The 17,951-nt window shown below is 42.7% G+C and overlaps 1 protein-coding gene across 3 annotated transcripts; it reads left to right on the top strand.

Moving 5' to 3' along the window:
* The first annotated feature begins 4,245 nt into the window (after positions 1–4,245).
* METTL2A (methyltransferase 2A, tRNA N3-cytidine) lies at positions 4,246–16,728 on the top strand. 3 transcript variants are annotated; one of them, XM_077780384.1, is made up of 9 exons: positions 4,246–4,355; positions 4,539–4,630; positions 6,341–6,696; positions 7,954–8,003; positions 8,335–8,395; positions 10,723–10,862; positions 12,647–12,753; positions 15,007–15,072; positions 15,871–16,728. In XM_077780384.1, the coding sequence occupies exons 1-9, from the start codon at positions 4,246–4,248 to the stop codon at positions 16,020–16,022; spliced, it is 1,134 nt and encodes a 377-aa protein (XP_077636510.1). In that variant the 3' UTR covers positions 16,023–16,728. The 3 variants fall into 3 exon arrangements, with proteins under 3 accessions (XP_077636510.1, XP_077636508.1, XP_077636509.1); XM_077780382.1 differs by having other exon boundaries at positions 15,007–15,964; XM_077780383.1 differs by having other exon boundaries at positions 4,266–4,355; positions 4,539–4,640; positions 15,007–15,964.
* Positions 16,729–17,951: the final 1,223 nt, after the last annotated feature.

A 17,951-nucleotide genomic window follows, 5' to 3' on the forward strand; every position in this document is an offset into this window, starting at 1 on the left:
CTGATCTCTTGGATCCCTCTTAAAAATAGTTGATCTCGGGGCGCCTGAGTAGCTCAGTCGGTTAAGCACCCAACTTGGGCTCAGGTCATGATTTCTCAGTTTAAGAGTTTGAGCCCCATGTTGGGCTCTGTGCTGACAGCTCAGATTCTGGAGCCTGCTTCAGATTCTATGTGTGTGTGTCTCTCTCTCTGCCCCTCCCCTGCTCACACTCTGTCTCTCTCTCTCTGCCCCTCCCCTGCTCACACTCTTGTCTCTCTCTCTGAAAAATAAATAAACAAAAAAAATTTTTTAAATAGTTTATCTCATCCATTACACTTGTTCTTTAATGCATTTAATAAAGAAGCACATGTATAACTATATTACAAGTTCGGTAGCTATAATTTTTATTGTGGAAAACTATACATAAAATTTATTTTAATCATATTTAGGTGTGTATCATCCATTACATTATTTTTTCCTCTTAGAAAAAGGAAAAAATATGTTTCATATTGATGGGGACAGTGGCTTATAATATAAAATCATAATAGGCCAGAAAAAAAGCAATGAAAATAGTAAAGGCTCCTAAAACTATTTAATGAAACAGTCTTGAAGTCTTGAATTTTGTGTTACCTTGAATAGTCAAAACTGCCTAAATATATTTCCCATTCTTTACAATGTTACGATGTGGAGAAAAAGAACCTTATTGATAAGTGACCAGGTTTCTTACCTGAAAAACAAGATTTATGGTCTGACAGATTTTATTTTTTGGTTTCACTATGAATGTACTAGGAAATCTAAGAGACGTAATTTGGATGCCAAAATTTGAATTCCTGACATATTTTCTTGGATGAATGGGATAACAGGAATAAAGATTTTTAAGTATATCTGTCCTGGAAAATCTAAAATGTACAGTAATACAGTCTTTCTATCACATTTTCACACACTGTAGTGATAGGTATAAACTGGCATCTTGCCAGTATAGCAATAGCTACTCAGCCATTCATTCAACAATTATTTTTTTAATGTTTATTTATTTTTGAGAGAGAGAAGAGAGCATGTGAACAAGTGGGGGAGGGGCAGAGCGAGAGAGGGACAGAGGATCTGAAGCAAGCTCTGTGCTGACAGCAGAGAGCCTGACAAGGGGCTTGAACTCTCAAACTATGAGATCATGAGCCAAAGTTGGACACTTACCCGACTGAGCCATCTAGGCACCCATTGTTCAATGTTTATTGAGTTGCATACTCTTTCCTAGGACCTGAATATAACAGTGAGCAAGCAGATAAAATGCTCTGACCTCACAGCTTAGTAATACAGCTAATTATAACCACTGACTCACTACTTCCACTTCTAGACATTATTCCTAAAGAAATAATCATGAATCCACAAAATGACTTAGTTATAAGGATGTTTATCATGTTGGATTTTTTAAAAAATAAGAAACTTAAAGATGCCTAAATGTCCAGTAAATCATGATACAGTTCTATAAAACAACACTGGGGTCATTAAAATGATGTTCGAAAAGACCATTCAAACAAAAGAATGAATTCACAAGCTATTATCAGGTGATAAAATAGGCTACAACTGCTCAGAGACATGAGAAGGCTTTATGGGGTTGTTCTACAACTTAATTATGATCATGGTTGCACAACTATAGAGTTTTATGAAAACTTATCAAACTGTACACTTAAAATGAATGAATTTAATTGTATGTAAACAATGAAGTTGTAAAGAGGGCATAAAGCAGTTCTGAAACTATTGTAATTTAAAAGATACTTCTATAAGTAAATAAGAAAATAAAGACTGGGAGGATATAAACCAAGTGTTTTTTATTTTATTTATCTTAATTTTTAAAAAATGTTTTATTTATTTCTAGGAGAGAGAGAGAGACAGCGTGAGCAGGGGAGGGTCAGAGAGAGAGGGAGTCACAGACTCTGAAACAGGCTCCAGGCTCTGAGCTGGCAGTCAGCACAGAGCCCGACGCGGGGCCCGAACCCACGAACCGCGAGATCATGACCTAAGCGAAAGTTGGACGCTTAACCGACTAAGCCACCCAGGCGCCCCTAAACCAAGTGTTTTTTAAACCAAAGTATTTAATGGGTTAAATTAAGGATGGAATGAAGTAGTTTCCTTTTTTCTTTTGTCTAAATGTTCTACAATAAAACATTTATTTTGCAATAAGAAAAAAACCCACAAAGGGCTGTTTAAAGTTGTTAAACCAGCTTATTCAATTATCTGGGCTGCTACATGTTCTGTGAAACTTTAAGGAGAGCAAATTGGGACACCAGGATCCCTTCCCCCGCCTTTCAGTTCCAGAGCACATGCTTACACAGACCAGAATTTCCTCTGATTGGAACTGAAAGAAAAGCATGAAATAATTAACTACCGGTGTCCCAGGCTGACACCCAAGACAATGATCCAGACTGAAGAGTTCTTAACCTTTCCAGGCTTTGAACCCATGCCACCCAGCTAGAAGAGCCCTTGCAGCTCACCAGCAGAGGGACCCTTAACTCCCCTGAAAAGTTCCGCTTGCAGAAGACACAGTCCAGTGTAAAGTCTGTTAGCACAGAGGACTAGCACAGAGTCACGTCTTCCCAATTTTTTCGCAAAAATGATTTTAGGTGCTTCAAAAGATGGAGAAAAATGAGTTGTACAGGTCAACCAAAGATCACTGCATGAAAATTTAGGATACTTTTCTCACATTTCACCAAAAGGGCCCAAGTTGTTTGACACTTTAAATGTCTAGTTATGGGAATTAATATAATAAGTGATTTCAAGTGAAAACAGTGAGCTCTCTAAAGCAAGCTATGCGGTGAGACTGTTGATTGGGAGCAGGCATAGCTTCTGGAGTGGGGAGAATAAAGAGTGTAGAAGAGACAAGATGACAAGGATAAACAGAAATCAACCACTATATCAAACAACCGGCCTTGAGAAACGATAAAATCCTTGTAACTTGTTTTTTGAAAGGAGGTCTTGTGCAAAATGTTTCCAAAGACCATGAGAATGGCAAAAGCGTTTTCAAAGAAAGTACAAGTTCTCTACTATCTTGTCTTTTCAACTCACTCACATATTTTTCTTTGTGATTAAGGAGGGTTTAGGACCTGTTGCCATTTCTTTTCTGAGAAAGATACAGAATCTCTCACAGCTCGCTTCAGTTTTGCCTATGGAAAGAATCCGCAATGAAGTAACCATCACTGGTTACCAGTGTGCGCAGTCTAGTAGTGCAGCACCTAAATAACTAATTAACCCTTTCCTTATCTTCTTCCAGATGGTAATCGTTACTCTCCTGGAACTGTTCTCCACGAACTTTGTGCGGACAGCATACTTTCTTCCAGATTCTTTTGAGAATCGTCTGTAGTAATTATCAAAACAAATGTAAGGCTGAAAATGTATTAACATAACAAACTATGTGTGTTTGTATTACAATCCTGATTGTGTGAATAGGTTCAGAAATGGATAATTCCAAAAAGTATGTGGTTACAAAAAAATGTTTTAACTGTCCTTAGATGGATAGTCCTTCTGATTCAACAGATAAACCTCGCGCTCTCAGAATTCATTTCATATCCTCCCCCTGGAAAAGCAGTAATTTTTTTTTTCATAGCTTTTCACACTATGAAAAGCGGACTATACAAGCTGGAAAACTGCCTGATTTCCTCAGTCAGCAGAAGCTCTATGGGACTAGCTGCCTTTAATTCTCAAAGTGATTTTTCCTGTCTTAAAACTCGAGGGAGGCTTGCCTGGGCGGCTCAGCCAGGTAAGCGTGGGGCTCTTGATTTCTGCTCAGGTTCTGATCTCACAGTTCAGGAGACGGAGCCCCCCTTCAGTCTCTGCACTGACACCGAGGAGTCGGCTTGGGATGCTCTGTCTCCCTCTTTCTTTCTCTCTCTCAAAATAAACATCTAAAAAAAAAAACTTGAGGGAAACAGGGGAGGCTGTTAGAGAATCCCAGCATAGAGAGTAGTCTCAAGATTAATTAATGTCTCTCATTTTCTGCAACACCATAGAGCCTCCTGGCAGGACAAGGGCGGTAGGAAGCCCACCAGGAAAAGAAATTCCGCCAGAGTGCGCGTCCTCCCCAGACAGCCCATCCCCAACTCAGGCCCCGCCCTAGTGGGCGGAGCTAGAGCACCAACCTCCACAGGGCACTTCAGGGCTGCCCCGCCCCGCCCTGGTCCTTTCCCGCCCAGACTCCGCGACTTCCGGAAGGGGGCGTGGCCCCGCAGGAAGTTTTCTCTTTACGGAGGAGTAGGCATATCCGGCTCCGGTGTCATGGCCGGTCCCTACCCGGAGTGTGCGCCGGCCGCCCTCGGCGAAAAGAGGCAGCAGTTTGGGAGCCGGTTCCTGAGCGATCCGGCGTGCGTCTTCCGCCATAATGCCTGGTAACCGCCCTGCCCCTGGCCCGCCGCCTCGTGCTCTCGGAAAAGCCCCTGACCGCCGGCCACGAGCCCCGCTGCCCTGCTTGAGGCGCTCTCCTCCCATAGGAGAGGCGATCCGGGGCCAGCGACTCACCCTGCCCGCGGCTGGAACGTGAGGCCTCTAAGCTGCCCGTTTGATTTTCCCAGGGACAATGTTGAGTGGTCGGAGGAGCAGGCCGCGGCGGCGGAGAGGAAAGTCCGGGAGAACAGTACCCAGCGAGTGTGCCAGGAGAAGCAAGGTGCGCCCAGGTGGGCCCTCCGTGGTGTCTGCAGCCAGTGTACTACTGAACGCACTGTCCACCAGAGGCAGAGAACCGAGACCGCCAAGAGCGTTTGTCACTGGACTGATACTGAATTCGGGGGTAGAACGGGAGGGGGAGGGGATGGGTTAGGATGGGAAAGGGCTTCACCCCAAAATTTTGTCAGAGCAAACAGGGAGTTTTGTGTTTGACTTTATTTGAAAGTAACTGTATCTTGAAATTTTCTAGCGATTAAGTTTTAGTTACGTTGACTAGATCCATGCTACTATGACTCGCCTTTGTCAACCGTGTGGTCACGTAATTGACTTAGAGGCTGTGCTTTTTGTATATGATTACACTTTCGCTGAGAAAATGTTGTGATTGAAGCTAGATTCTAGTGATCTAAGTGTTGGGGGAGGGAGCTAATGACTGGCGAATGTGTCTTTTCCTCCTATGATGGCTATGAGGATTTAGGGCTTCTGCCAAGGAGAATTGGGTGAGGTGGAGTGTAGATATATCTGGACGAAGAAATAGAGGCCCTTTCTGGAGAGGTGGATGATTTCACTGCAAAATATCCCTAGGTCCTAAAACTAGGACTGATGGGCCTTTGTCCTAAAAAACCTGGAAAGTAGGACTAGAAATTGGGAAAGTAGTATCCCACAGTTGAGTAAAAACAATTAGAAGATTCCAGTTACAAAATACTCACCTTGCATACTTTGACAGAGACTAGATCAATGCAAGTTAGAGTTGAAAGGGATTTTGAAAATCATGTAGTCCAATATCCTCTTTTTACAGTTAAAGAAACTTGGACCACAGGACATTAAGTGCCTTGCCCAGAGGTAAGCAGTTAGTTAGTAGTGGCAGTGGTGGAACTAAAATCCGATTTCTTAGATTTGTGTTCTTTTCTACTACACTACTCAAGGCCCTGTAGAAAACAAACCTAAAAAAAAAAAGAGAAGAGGAAAAAAGAAAACTAAAGTCTAGCACTACCTTGATCACCTTAAACTACAACGTAAACAGTCCACCTTTCTCAGTCTCTCCTTCCTCCCTCCCTCATCAAAACTGCTCGCCTGAAGACATTTTCCCCTCTTGTCAACATTTCTACTTTCCTTTTAGACTTGTGTCCATTTTTAGTATCTCATAGTATTACTGAATTCATTTCTTCGCTCCACACTCTATAGAGGACCACAAACAGAAGCATATTTTAAGAAGAGCTGCATGTATCATAACCATTGAGTTTACATGGGGAATAACTGAAGAACCTGGGATGTTTCACTCATAAAAGAGAAGGCCTAGAGGGGGAAATAACCGCCCTTGAGGCAAAAGAATTGTTCCATATGGCCCTAAGAAATAGTAGGACTTTAAAAACAAGAAGAGGAAATGAAATAGTAGGACTTTTTGACCAGAAGATAGGTTTTTTTGCTTAATGTTAGAATTTTCTAGTAGTTAAGAGCCTCTCCAAAGAAGTGGGTGGAGAATTGGTAGTAAGTTCCCTGGCAGAAGCTGGACTCCCTAGAAGGGCAGGATACAGAGGAAATTGAGGTGTAGGGCACATGGTCGAACTAAAAGATTTCCATCGCTGAGACTATGGTTCTACTTGAGGGTACTTTTAGTATAAAATGGCATTCAATTAGGCGGGATGGTATTTGACATTAAGGACAAATAAAAGCTTGAGAGATGGTTTCTAAACTCTTCCGTTAATATTTACAGTTGATTATGAAACCAATGCCCACAAATATTGGAATGACTTCTATAAAATCCATGAAAATGGGTTTTTCAAGGATAGACACTGGCTTTTTACCGAATTCCCAGAGCTGGCACCTGGCCAAAACCAAAATCACTTGGAGGATTTGCTCTCTGAGAACAAGAGGAGAGAAGTGCCTGAATGTAGGAGCAGTGAGGATGGACCTGGTTTAAAAACAGAACAGCACAAGTATTCTTCAAATAGCCTTGGACATGAAACACAGACGGCTCCTGTGGAAGAAAATGTAACTCAGAGACTCAGTCACCTGGAAATCTGTGCTGATGGGTTCCCTGGATCCTCAGCCACCTACCGAATTCTCGAGGTAACCGCCCTTTACTGTCCTGATAGTGGGGTTAATGAGGCTTTTCTACGTATGGCTGGCCTAGGGACGCCGACCGCAAAAGTGACTCTGTCTGAAGAAGCTGACTAGACTTGACTTCCTATAGCCTAGAAACACCTCCATTTTTTAAAACTAATGATGTGTCCTAAATTCAGGCCGGCTATTTGGTGGTTGTAGCACACAAAGATACATTACCTGAGGTGCTGCCTGGGAACATTCAGTACCGCACTGAACGTTGCGGCATCATGCTGTACCAACCAGGTGGAAATGAGTCACAAGACAGTCTTCTACTTCTCTTGGAATACACTTACAACCTGGAGGGGTTAGCTGGGAAGATGCCTGCTTCTCCGGCATGAGAGAATTCCGGTGACTAGACACTCTCCCGGAAGCTGGTTAGCCTAGGGTTGAGTATACTCCAGCATGATCTTGCTGCTAGTCCCTTACCCTCCCCAAGCAGAAAGGACCTCTGCGTCTGTCTGCCTCCTAGTTGTTACGAGGATTGCAAAGAATTGCTTCTGGCAACTATTAAGCCCTTAGTGTATAGTGCTGTTTTTATTATTACCACACCTAGCCTGGTCTAATCTATAGTCCCCTTTTCATACATTTTTCAGTTTAGTCTATTAGAAACATTTTTTCCAGGGGCGCCTGGGTGGCTCAGTCAGTTAAGCGTCTGACTTTGGCCAGGTCATGATTCGTGGTTTGGGAGTTTGAGCCCCGCGTCGGGTTCTTTGCTGACAGCTCAGAGCCTGGAGTCTGCTTCGGATTCTGTGTCTCCCTCTTTCTCTGCCTCTCCTCTCTCTCTCTCTCTCTCTCTCTCTCTCTCTCTCTCTCTCTCTCCCTCCCTCCCTCCCTCCTCTCTCAAAAAATGAATAAACATAAAAAAAAATTTTTTTTAAAAAAGAAACATTTTTTCCAGTAATGATACAGTGCAGTTCAGTAAGAAAATATTTCATCTATAGGACTATTTGCTAAAACTGAAAAAGTAAAAGCAATCCATGCCCTTTTTCCACACCAACTCCCTTCTGCTGTTGAAAGCCCACACGTCCAAAGTCATCTGTAGCTGCCTCTTTTAGACTTTCTGAGGTCAAGGTCAGGGAATGTCATGGGTACTATTTAGCTCTGGTCACCACACCTTCCCTGATACAATTAGGAGGCAGGATTATCTACTGATTATTTACCTAGCTCCAGGAATTAATTTTTTGGAAAATCCTGTAACTGAAAGTTCATTTCTGTCTGCAGGTTGGTTGTGGTGTGGGAAACACAGTCTTTCCGATTTTACAGACTAACAAGTAAGTATGTTTAAAGTTTAACTCTGTGACCGCAAAGAAGAAAAAGGGGTTTGGTGTTTCTCAGAACTTACTGCAGCAAACTGGCAACGGTGGTTATTGGGAACCATGGGTGACAGGAGATTCAGATTTCTACATTATCTATTTGTGGTTTTGATTTAATTTGATTCCTACATTATATTTGTCATCAGGAAAATTAGTAAGATTCAAAACCTGTTCCATTGTAATTATATGGTGTCTTTGATATTTTAACCTCTGCTACACAGGAAAGAGAACAGATATAATTCAGTTTATAGTCTTAATTGTTCTACTGGTTTTTTTCTGCCCATTTCAGTGATCCAGGACTCTTTGTTTACTGTTGTGATTTTTCTTCCACGGCTATAGAACTGGTCCAGGTAAGTACAATTGCTCCTACCCGTCATTTCCACTGGTTAAAGGGGAAAAGGTCTTCTAAAAATCAGGGTGTCTAGCAATGTATTTAATTCTTTGAGGTTTTTTTTCTTTGAGGTTTTTTTCTCTTTTACGTTTTTATTTATTTTTTTTAGAGAGAGGAGGAGGGAGGGAGAGAATCCCAAGCAGGCTCTGCACCAGCAGCACGGAGCCCAGTGTGCGCTCGAACTCACAAGCCGTGAGATTATGATCTGAGCCAAAGTCAGACATTTAACCCACTGAGCCACCCAGGCGTCCCTTTTATTTCTTATTCTTTTTTTTTTTTTAATGTTTTTATTTATTTCTAGGAGAGAGCGAGAGAGAGAGACAGCATGAGCAGGGGAGGGTCAGAGAGAGAGGGAGTCACAGACTCAAACAGGCTCCAGGCTCTGAGCTGGCAGTCAGCACAGAGCCCGACACGGGGCCCGAACTCACAAACCGCAAGATCATGACCAAGGCGAAAGTCGGACGCTTAACCGACTAAGCCACCCAGGCGCCCCTTATTTCTTATTCTTATGCGGTCTGAAAATAAGAGATTTACAGGCAGGAGTAGAGGGAAAACCCAAACGTGAATACAGAACCTGTCACTGGCCAGCTATGGAACTTTGGGGTCTGTCTTCTGCCCTATCCAAATTTTCTTTTAAGGATTGAAATGAGAAGACTGTTTCTAGTCAGAATTCTTTGAGTTATAAGTCACAGAACTATCTAGACAAGCTCAGCCAATGAAAGAAAGAGAAGTTCATACAATCCAAAGACATAGAGTGTAGCCAGGATTGTAACTCAGCCCTGAAACGGTGACAGATACCAAGGCAAGTTGACTAGCCAATCACAATACCTCCTTTGAGTTCGTGCTTTCCTATTTCTCATAGCTCAGTGCCCATTTGTCCTTTATTTGTCCTCTGTTTACAGACCAGCTTTCTATAATAGGTGTTTCCTGGTTTTACATCTGACCCTGACATGCTCACCCTTTCCAGTCCACCCTGTTCAGGCTTCTCAGAACCTCACCAGCATGACTTGTCCTGATTCCAAAGTCCCCAGGAAGAGTCTGATTGACCCAGCCCAGCTGATAATCCACTTGCCCTGTTTGAATTAGTGGGGGCCAATTAGGAACAAAGTCACATTTTTGGAGACGAGAGATACGAAAAGGGAAATTAGCCCTAAAATATGTCTGTTACAATCATGTCTAATGCTTGTAGCATGGGAGCTCCAGAATTGGTAGCTGTGTCTTTCTGGAGTTACTTTTATGGATCTAGACCAGGTGAATATTGAGGCTTATCATTAGCTAATTTAATTTTTTTCTTTAATTAATTTTATGGTAATAAAATATAAAATTAAAATTTCCACATCTAGAGAAGTAGGTTTTCCTGGAGAATTCTCTGGTCTGTGTAATATGGTAAATAGTTGAGCTGGGAGTTGTTTCAAATCATGCTCTTAAATGTTTAAATATCCGTCTGTTTAGCTTTCTCCTGATGGGGGTTTTCTTTTTCCTTATGGCCACTTACCTTCCTAATCATATTCTATTCTTCAAATCCAACTCTGCATCAGAGTAAAAAATAAAAGGAATGAAAGAGAGACAGCATGAGCAGGGGAGGGTCAGAGAGGGAGACATAGGATCTGAAACAGGCTCCAGGCTGTAAGCACAGACCCCGACATGGGGCTTGAATCCACAAGCTGTGAGATCGTGACCTGAGCCGAAGTCGGACGCTTAACTGGCTGAGCCACCCAGGTACCCCCATTTTGTTTTAAAAGTACCAGTTAAGGGCACTCCGGACTGGCTCATCAGTAGAGCACGCAACTCTTGATCTTGGATTTTAAGTTTGAGCCCCATGTTGAGTACAGACATTACTTAAAACAAAAATCCTTTTTTTTTTTTAAAGTTTTGAGAGAGAGAAAGCACTAGGTGGGTAGGGGAAGAGAGAGAGAATCCCAAGCTGCACTGCCAGCGCAGAGCCCAATGTAGGGCTTGAAGTCACAAACTCTGAGATCATGTCCTGAGCCAGAGTTGGACATTCAACCAATGGGGCCAGGCCAGCGCCCCAAAACTAAAGTCGAATGAATGACTGAATGAATAAACAAACAAACCAGTTGGATTCCACAAGCTTCTTCCTGGAATTGTCCAAGATTCTTAGCCTTTGAATATGAATGCATGCCTTCATGATGAGAGCGATAACCCTAGCGCACTTACAGTTGAAGCAAGATAAGATTTCCTTGAGACTGTGTGAGCGTGAGTGTGTGTGTGTGTGTGTGAGAGAGAGAACATTTTGTAACCAGTGTGTCTCTCAACTGTCTGCAGACAAATTCAGCGTATGATCCTTGCCGGTGTTTTGCCTTTGTTCACGATCTGTGTGATGAAGATCAGAGTTACCCAGTGCCCACGGATAGCCTTGATATCATCATTCTCATATTTGTTCTTTCCGCAGTTGTGCCAGACAAGTAAGTTTGAGATCCCTTAACCAGCAGTGTAACAAAAACAAAGCGTTGATCAGAGTTGGACCCTGAGTAAGAAGGACCATCTCCTGGGCAGGGAAAAGCCACTCTGTCAAAGTGCTGAGAGTGTCTCAGCCCTTTTCCTAAATTTGTTTGCAAGTTCCCAACTTCAGTTTCAGCCTCTAAACCTCTGCCTGTTGATTGCAGTGGTTAGTTCTTTTCATTGTTATGGTTTAACATTCATAAGGAATGGGAGAGCAGGGTTTTTTAAGTTTTCTTTTAAGTGATCTCTATCTACACCCATCGTGGGGCTCAAACCCACAACCCCAAGACCAAGAGCCATACACTGTACCAACTAAGCCAGCCAGGCGCCCCCATTGGCCTTTTTAAATGCTTTCAGTAAACCAAGTGTATTAACAACACAATTTGTGGTGAACCTTAACTCAGGTATTCCTTTATGCTTAAGTTCTTTGGAAAACTGCAGTACTAGAGAATTACATAAAATCAAGTTTAGATGAAAGGAAAGTCAGTTGCTGAACCCTAAAATATACTGTTAAAGCTTCTCAGGAACACCAGGGTGGCTCGTTTGGTTAAGTGTCGACTCTTGATTTCAGCTCAGGTCACGACCTCCGGGTCATGAGATCAAGCTTGAGGGGCTCCTTGCTGGGCGTGGAGCCTGCTTAAGATTCTTTCCTTCTACTTCACCCACCCACCCACGCTCACGTGCACTCTCTCCCTTAAAAAAAAAAAATGGGCGACCAGCTGTCTTGATGAAGTTCTGCCCTTAGGAAGCAGCATCAGCCAGAGACCCAGGGGGGTGATTGATTTTCTCTAGCCCCCATTTCCTTTTGGATGGCACACTGAGTCATCTGACCTGACATGGATATTGTGAGTGGGGATAAAGGCAGACGCAGGACAGCCCAGGCGTGCTAGGCATGCTTCCAAAAACTGCTGAAGTTCAGGGACACCTGGTTGGCTCAGTCAGTAGAGCATGTGACTCGATCTCAGGGTCATGAATTCAAGCCCCACATTGAGTAGAGTTTACTAAATAGATTTTTTTTTTAAGTGGCAGAAGTTTAACTGCTATAGACTTAAAAACTGGCGTGGACTGAAAACAAAACATTAAGATTAAAATTCATTGTTCAGTTTTTAAGTAAGTGTGTAGCACTTATCCTTCTGAGGTTAGCACCACCGAAACCCCCACAAGGACTGTGTATGGAAAGTGCAGGCAGAATGGAAAGCGTTCCGCCAAGGTGCTTATTTGCATGCTGACTCAGCTTGTCAGTTACAAGTTCTTAGGGTTTGGTCTTCAACAAATGGAAAGACACCGTCTCTGCACGCAAAGAGCCAAAGAGCTCAGGCCTGAGGGGCAGGTGGATGAGTCCACCGACTAGCAGTCCTCACTGCAGGTTTTCAGGACGGCGCCCAGAGAGCCATAGGCACACAGGGCAGTGGCGGCTTCCCCGGGAGGTAATCCCAGGAGTGGACAGTGAGCCAGACGGAGAGTATGTCACTTGGCCCACGGAACTCTCCAGCAGAGGCAGGTTATCCTTGGGCCTCTTCATGCTGAAGGGACCGGGTCAAAGCCATGTTCAGGAGCAGACTGCAGAAAGCACATCAGAGGCGTCGACGCACACTCCTGTTCTCAACCGAAGCGAGAGCAGAGGAGCTGAGATTTCCGGGGCCGTGTGTCAACAGGGTTAGGAAGTCCACCGGCTCTTCCAGATGTGCTACGAGGAGAAACCCTGTCCTGTAAGGAGACCTGATCTTCTTTCTCTGTTGTCCCCCAGGATGCAGAAGGCTATCAACAGGCTAAGCAGGCTTCTGAAGCCTGGAGGGCTGATGCTTCTGCGAGATTACGGCCGCCACGACATGGCTCAGCTTCGGTTTAAAAAAGGTATTGTGGGCACGTCTGAGGGTTCAGTCAGTTAAGTGTCTAAACTTCAGCTCAAGTCATGATCACGTAGTTAGTGAGTTTGAGCCCCTCAACAGGCTCTGTGCAGACAGCTCAGAGCCTGGAGCCTGCTTCGGATTCTGTGTCTCTCTCTCTGCTCTTCCCTCACTCGTGCTCTGTCTCTCAAAACTAAGTGAACATTGACAAAAAATGTTTTAATAAATAAATAACTAAAACAAAAAAGGTATTATTGGGGCACCTGAAAGGTTCAGTCGGTTAAGCATCCAGCTTCAGTTCAGGTCATGATCTCATGGTTCGTGAGTTCGAGCCCCGCGTCAGGCTCTCTACTGTCAGCACGGAGCCTGCTTGGGATTCTGTTTCTCCCTCTCTCTGCACCCCTTCCCCCAAGATAAATGTATCAACTTTAAAAATAAAAGGCATTTTGCTATTGTAATCAGAACAACAGATTTGCCATCCAAATAGATGTATAGATCTGTGAAATCGAATAGAAACTCTAGAATTACAGCTTAAAATATGAAGCCATTTAATACATGACAAGGGTGGTATGTTTTTGAACATTTGTGGAATCTAGGTATTGGGCAAGTCTTTTAAACCAAGACCACTGCATTTAGAAGACTAGTTTTAGAAAAAGACATTTGATTACATAAATAATTTTAAACAAAGTGTGGCAGAAGGTGCCATTAAAACAGTTTAAAGACATAACTTGGGTGCAGAGCACAGATAAGATTGCGTTATTATCTGTGCTGTTCGAGGGACTGTTGCCACATTGATAGAGAAAAGATCAGCAACCCACCCAGAACACGGGGAAGGAAAATTTTAGAGCTGATTTCACAGAAGAACATATCCAAATGGCCAAAAACAAACTTGAGGGTAACAAAAATTAAGATGAGATAAGCACTTCTTAAACCTGCTGCCAATTCAAGGAAGGAGCTATGCTTCTCCATTATGGGTAAAAATACACGTTGTTAATGGTTTTGGTTTTGGTCGTAAGATTGGTTTTTTTTTTTTTAATTTTAATGTTTATTTATTTTTGAAGGAGAGAGACAGAGCGTGAGACATCCAAGAAAAGTCTAAATCTTTTTAACCTTTTAGAAATAGGTTACGTAGAGGGGGATCAGTGCCTAAAATTCCACAGAACTAGAGTTAAGTGGAGACCATGACCAAATAAATATGTAACAAGGACACGTTTTGATGCTCTTTAAAGCAGTGATTTTTTTAATGTTTATTTATTTTTGAGAGAGAGAGAGAATCAGTGGGGGAGGGGCAGAGAGAGAAGGAGACACAGAATCCAAAGCAGGCTCCAGGCTCTGATCTGTCAGCACAGAGCCCTACGTGGGGCTCAAACCCACAAACTGTGAGATCATGACCTGAGCCGAAGTCGGACGCTTACCTGACTGAGCCATCGAGACACCTGTTTTGTTTTGTTTGTTTAAAGCACACTGAGTTGACTCAGTCTAACAGTCCTTTCGGGAATTACTCAAGAACTAGCATGTAATGCCTGTGTAAGGAAAATCTCGAAAACCAAGTGAATGTGTCTGGAGAGGGGAATATTGTGCCTGCTACATGGCATAGACCCCTTACCACCGGTCTTGGAGAGATTTCCGTTCTGCATTCCCACATGGGAAGAGCAGTGTGCAGATGAGTGTTTTAAACTTGACCCCACATATAAGAGTAGCTGGGGAGAAATAAGCAAAAGTGAAGCAAATAAGGTTATATTGGCATTCAAAAGGTATAGAAGGGCAACATACCAGGTTGGTAAATTTGACATTAGGTCAGAGGGCTTGGCGGCTGAAGGGAGAGTGTCTGTAACCAGAACAGTGTATGTATTATACTTGTGAACATGTGTGGACACGGGCAGAATGGGAAATGGTCATGGTGGCTAGCTCACCTTTCCTTTTCTCAAACTCCACCGTAGTCCTTGGCTTTTATTTATTGATTTTTTTGTTTTACGAAGAGTGTGCGGTATTTATTTAATCAGGGTGAGGGGAAAACACTTTCCAACATAAAACAGCTCTAACACAGAAGGCTGAGGTTCGCGTGTGTGTTGTAACACTGAAAATCGATCATTCCCCTTGGGCTCCTCTTCTCCAGAGATTCCTGCAAAGTGCCCACAGTATCCAAGAAAGGATTCTGTTCTCTGCCCAAGAAATGGGTATCATGATGTACATTTGATTGGCAATGAAATTCAAAGAAGTGCTTTAAAATTTCTCTGATTTTTATTACATCGCTCCACAGGTCAGTGTCTGTCTGAAAATTTCTATGTGAGAGGCGATGGTACTAGAGTTTACTTCTTCACACAAGGTATGAAAACAGTCATCTTTGTTTATGCTAACCGTCCCCAAAACACCAGATCAGATGCGGCCTGGTGTACTCTGGGAAGTAAGACTTCGTGCCCCTCCTCCCTTTCGAAGACTTTTCCTGCCTTTCCTTCCCACCGGGCCGGTTCACTGTTCTCCACACAGGCTCCACGTAGAGGAGCCTTCAGTCTTCCTCTCCTCTGCTGCCTGCGCTTCCTCCCTGTCACTTTGTCCCACAGGGGACACCTGCCCATGTGGCAAGACCCCAGCGTGGCTGCTTTGGCCCTGTAAACCGGGTTATCCGGGCATGCACCAGATTGAGGCTGCGCTCCCCGCATCCTGACTGCCAGGTGTCGCCAGAATTACCCTCCTGCGGCTTGTCCTGCCTCAGGGTTCCTCCTCCACCAGCGTCACCCTGCGCCCTTTATTGTGCCACATACTTTGAGCCATTGGTTAAGATATAGTGGAAACTCTCTGCTAAAAAAGTGGTTTTGAGATTACATCTCTAGAGATTTTGCATATAACCGTAAGGTGTCCATAAAGCCCTTAAAGTCTTTCCTGTCCACTCTTAGGCCCTCTCTCAGGATTCCAAGGGGCCCTTCCCAGAAGGTTTGGCTTCCCCCACTTAAACATGAACTTAATATTCCCAAGCTGCTCCTACACTTCTAAATAAACAGCCCTGCTAAAGCCACTTAAAACACATAAATAAAAACAGTCTCACGGAGCCCCGTTTAACATAGGAAGTGGTGGACAATGTTTTTTCTTTAGCAGAAAATATGTAAACATCTCTTTTCCAAACCAGATGAGCTGGATACGCTTTTCACCACGGCTGGACTGGAAAAGGTTCAGAACCTGGTGGATCGCCGATTGCAAGTAAACCGAGGCAAACAGCTGACAATGTACCGAGTCTGGATTCAGTGCAAATATCGCAAGCCTCTGTCCAGCGCTGGCTGAGAGGCACCCGCTCCCGACACAGGAGCCCACTGGAGCTGTTTAAAAAAAGAATATTCATAAGCGGTGTCTCGTTGATGTTGGAAAGTCCAAAGATTCGGACTTGAACCTTAAACCTAGAAAAAATTACTTTTTATCAAGATTCTAATAATTGCACTTCCAATTTGGGAAGCCCTTTAATATGTACTTTCCTAAGTTTTTTTTTTACTTTGAGATATCAAAAAATCTTTCTTGCCATTTTGTAATTTATCATAACTAAAATGTTCATGGAAATCATGAATTTAAAAGGCATCAAGAATTTATTTCCATGTGGAAGGATTATACGTGATAAAGTGTCATCTGACGGAATTGCATTAAATTATTTCAAAGTTCAAATATCTGGACTAGGCAATTGATATATACAAAGGTGAATAATGGTCTTGTTCAGCAAGAAGCACATCAAGAAGAATCCTCTTTCTTTGGATATTTTCCTGACTCAAAAATACTGCCTTAGGGGCACCTGGATGGCTGTCGGTTAAGCATCTGACTTTGGCTCAGGTTGTGATCTCACAGTTCACAAGTTCAAGCCCCGTGTTGGGCTCTGCGCTGACAGTTTAGAGCCTGGAGCCTGCTTCAGATTGTGTGTCTTCCTCTCTCTCTGCCCCTGCCCCACTGGTTCTCTCTCAAAAATAAACATTTTAAAAAAATCACTGCTTTAAAGAACATCAAATTGTGTCCCTGTTACATATTTATTTGGTCATGGTCTCCACTTAACTAATTCTGTGGAATTTTAGGCACTGTTCCCCCTCTAAGTAACATATTTCTAAAAGATTAAAAAGATGTTGACTTTTCTTGGATGTAAATTTTTAAAAATAAGTAAATAATGGGGGGGATCTTGACTTTTAGCAAAATTGTATCATTTTTTTATCGTGCCCTTAAATGTTTGACACAAAAGGAATTGAGAGAACTTTATTTTAGCCACATGACTGTACAACTGAAAGTGATCATCATCAGTATTACTTTTTTTATGTTCTGCCTTTTTTCAGTTACCACTCCTACATGTTTCCCTCTTGGTGGTTCATAAGTTATACAATGTATTCTTAATTTTTACCAAATAAAGAATTTTCAATTCTTCCTACGTTTTACAGTTTCAACTCAGATATTCCCATAGTTGCTCTATTACATGTGGAAATGTGATAAGAAACAAGCATTTTTCTAAATTTCAAGTGTAAAGAAAAGTGCCAATTACCAAGAATTGCAAGAATAGCCCCCTTTTTTTTTTAGAATAATTTTTAAGAATAGGTTGCAAGGTGATGTCCCAACACTCTTGCATGTTTTAATATATAATTCCTGTAACTGAAGACATTCTATCACCAAATAAATCCATCAGAAGTAGAAATCAATTTGAAAAACATCCACAGATAACTTAAGTTTTCCCAATGGTTCCAATAATATCACCAGGAAAAAAAGTTGCATTTAGTAGTTATATCTCAGTCCCCTGTAGTCTGGAACAATCCAGGCTTGTTTTAATGACCTTGACATTTGAAGATTACAGGCTCTTTTGCAGACTGTCCGTCAATTTGGGTTTGTCGATGCTATCTCATGATTTGGTTCAAGTGACACATTTCTGGCAGGAATATCGAGTGATGTTCTGCTCTTCCCAATACATCCTACCAGAGGATAACATGATTTTGAATTACCCTCGTATTGGTAATGTTAACCTTGAACATTTCATTGAGGTGGTGTCTGCTGGTTTTCCCCACTGAAAAGTTACTAATGAGCATTTCATAGGATAATGCTTTGAAATCGGGCAAATAACCCATTCCTCATCAGTCTTCACCCCTCGTTCAGCATCTGTGTCCCAATTTCTTGGCTGAATCACTATGTTGGTAGCCTGAGTGTCTCCTAATCCTACCTTCTTTTTTGCATTTGTTGGAGTTCTATAAGGAAAGC

The sequence above is a fragment of the Crocuta crocuta genome, unplaced genomic scaffold, assembly GCF_008692635.1.
Source record: "Crocuta crocuta isolate KB4526 unplaced genomic scaffold, BGI_CrCroc_1.0 scaffold288, whole genome shotgun sequence".
Classification (NCBI taxonomy): domain Eukaryota; kingdom Metazoa; phylum Chordata; class Mammalia; order Carnivora; family Hyaenidae; genus Crocuta; species Crocuta crocuta.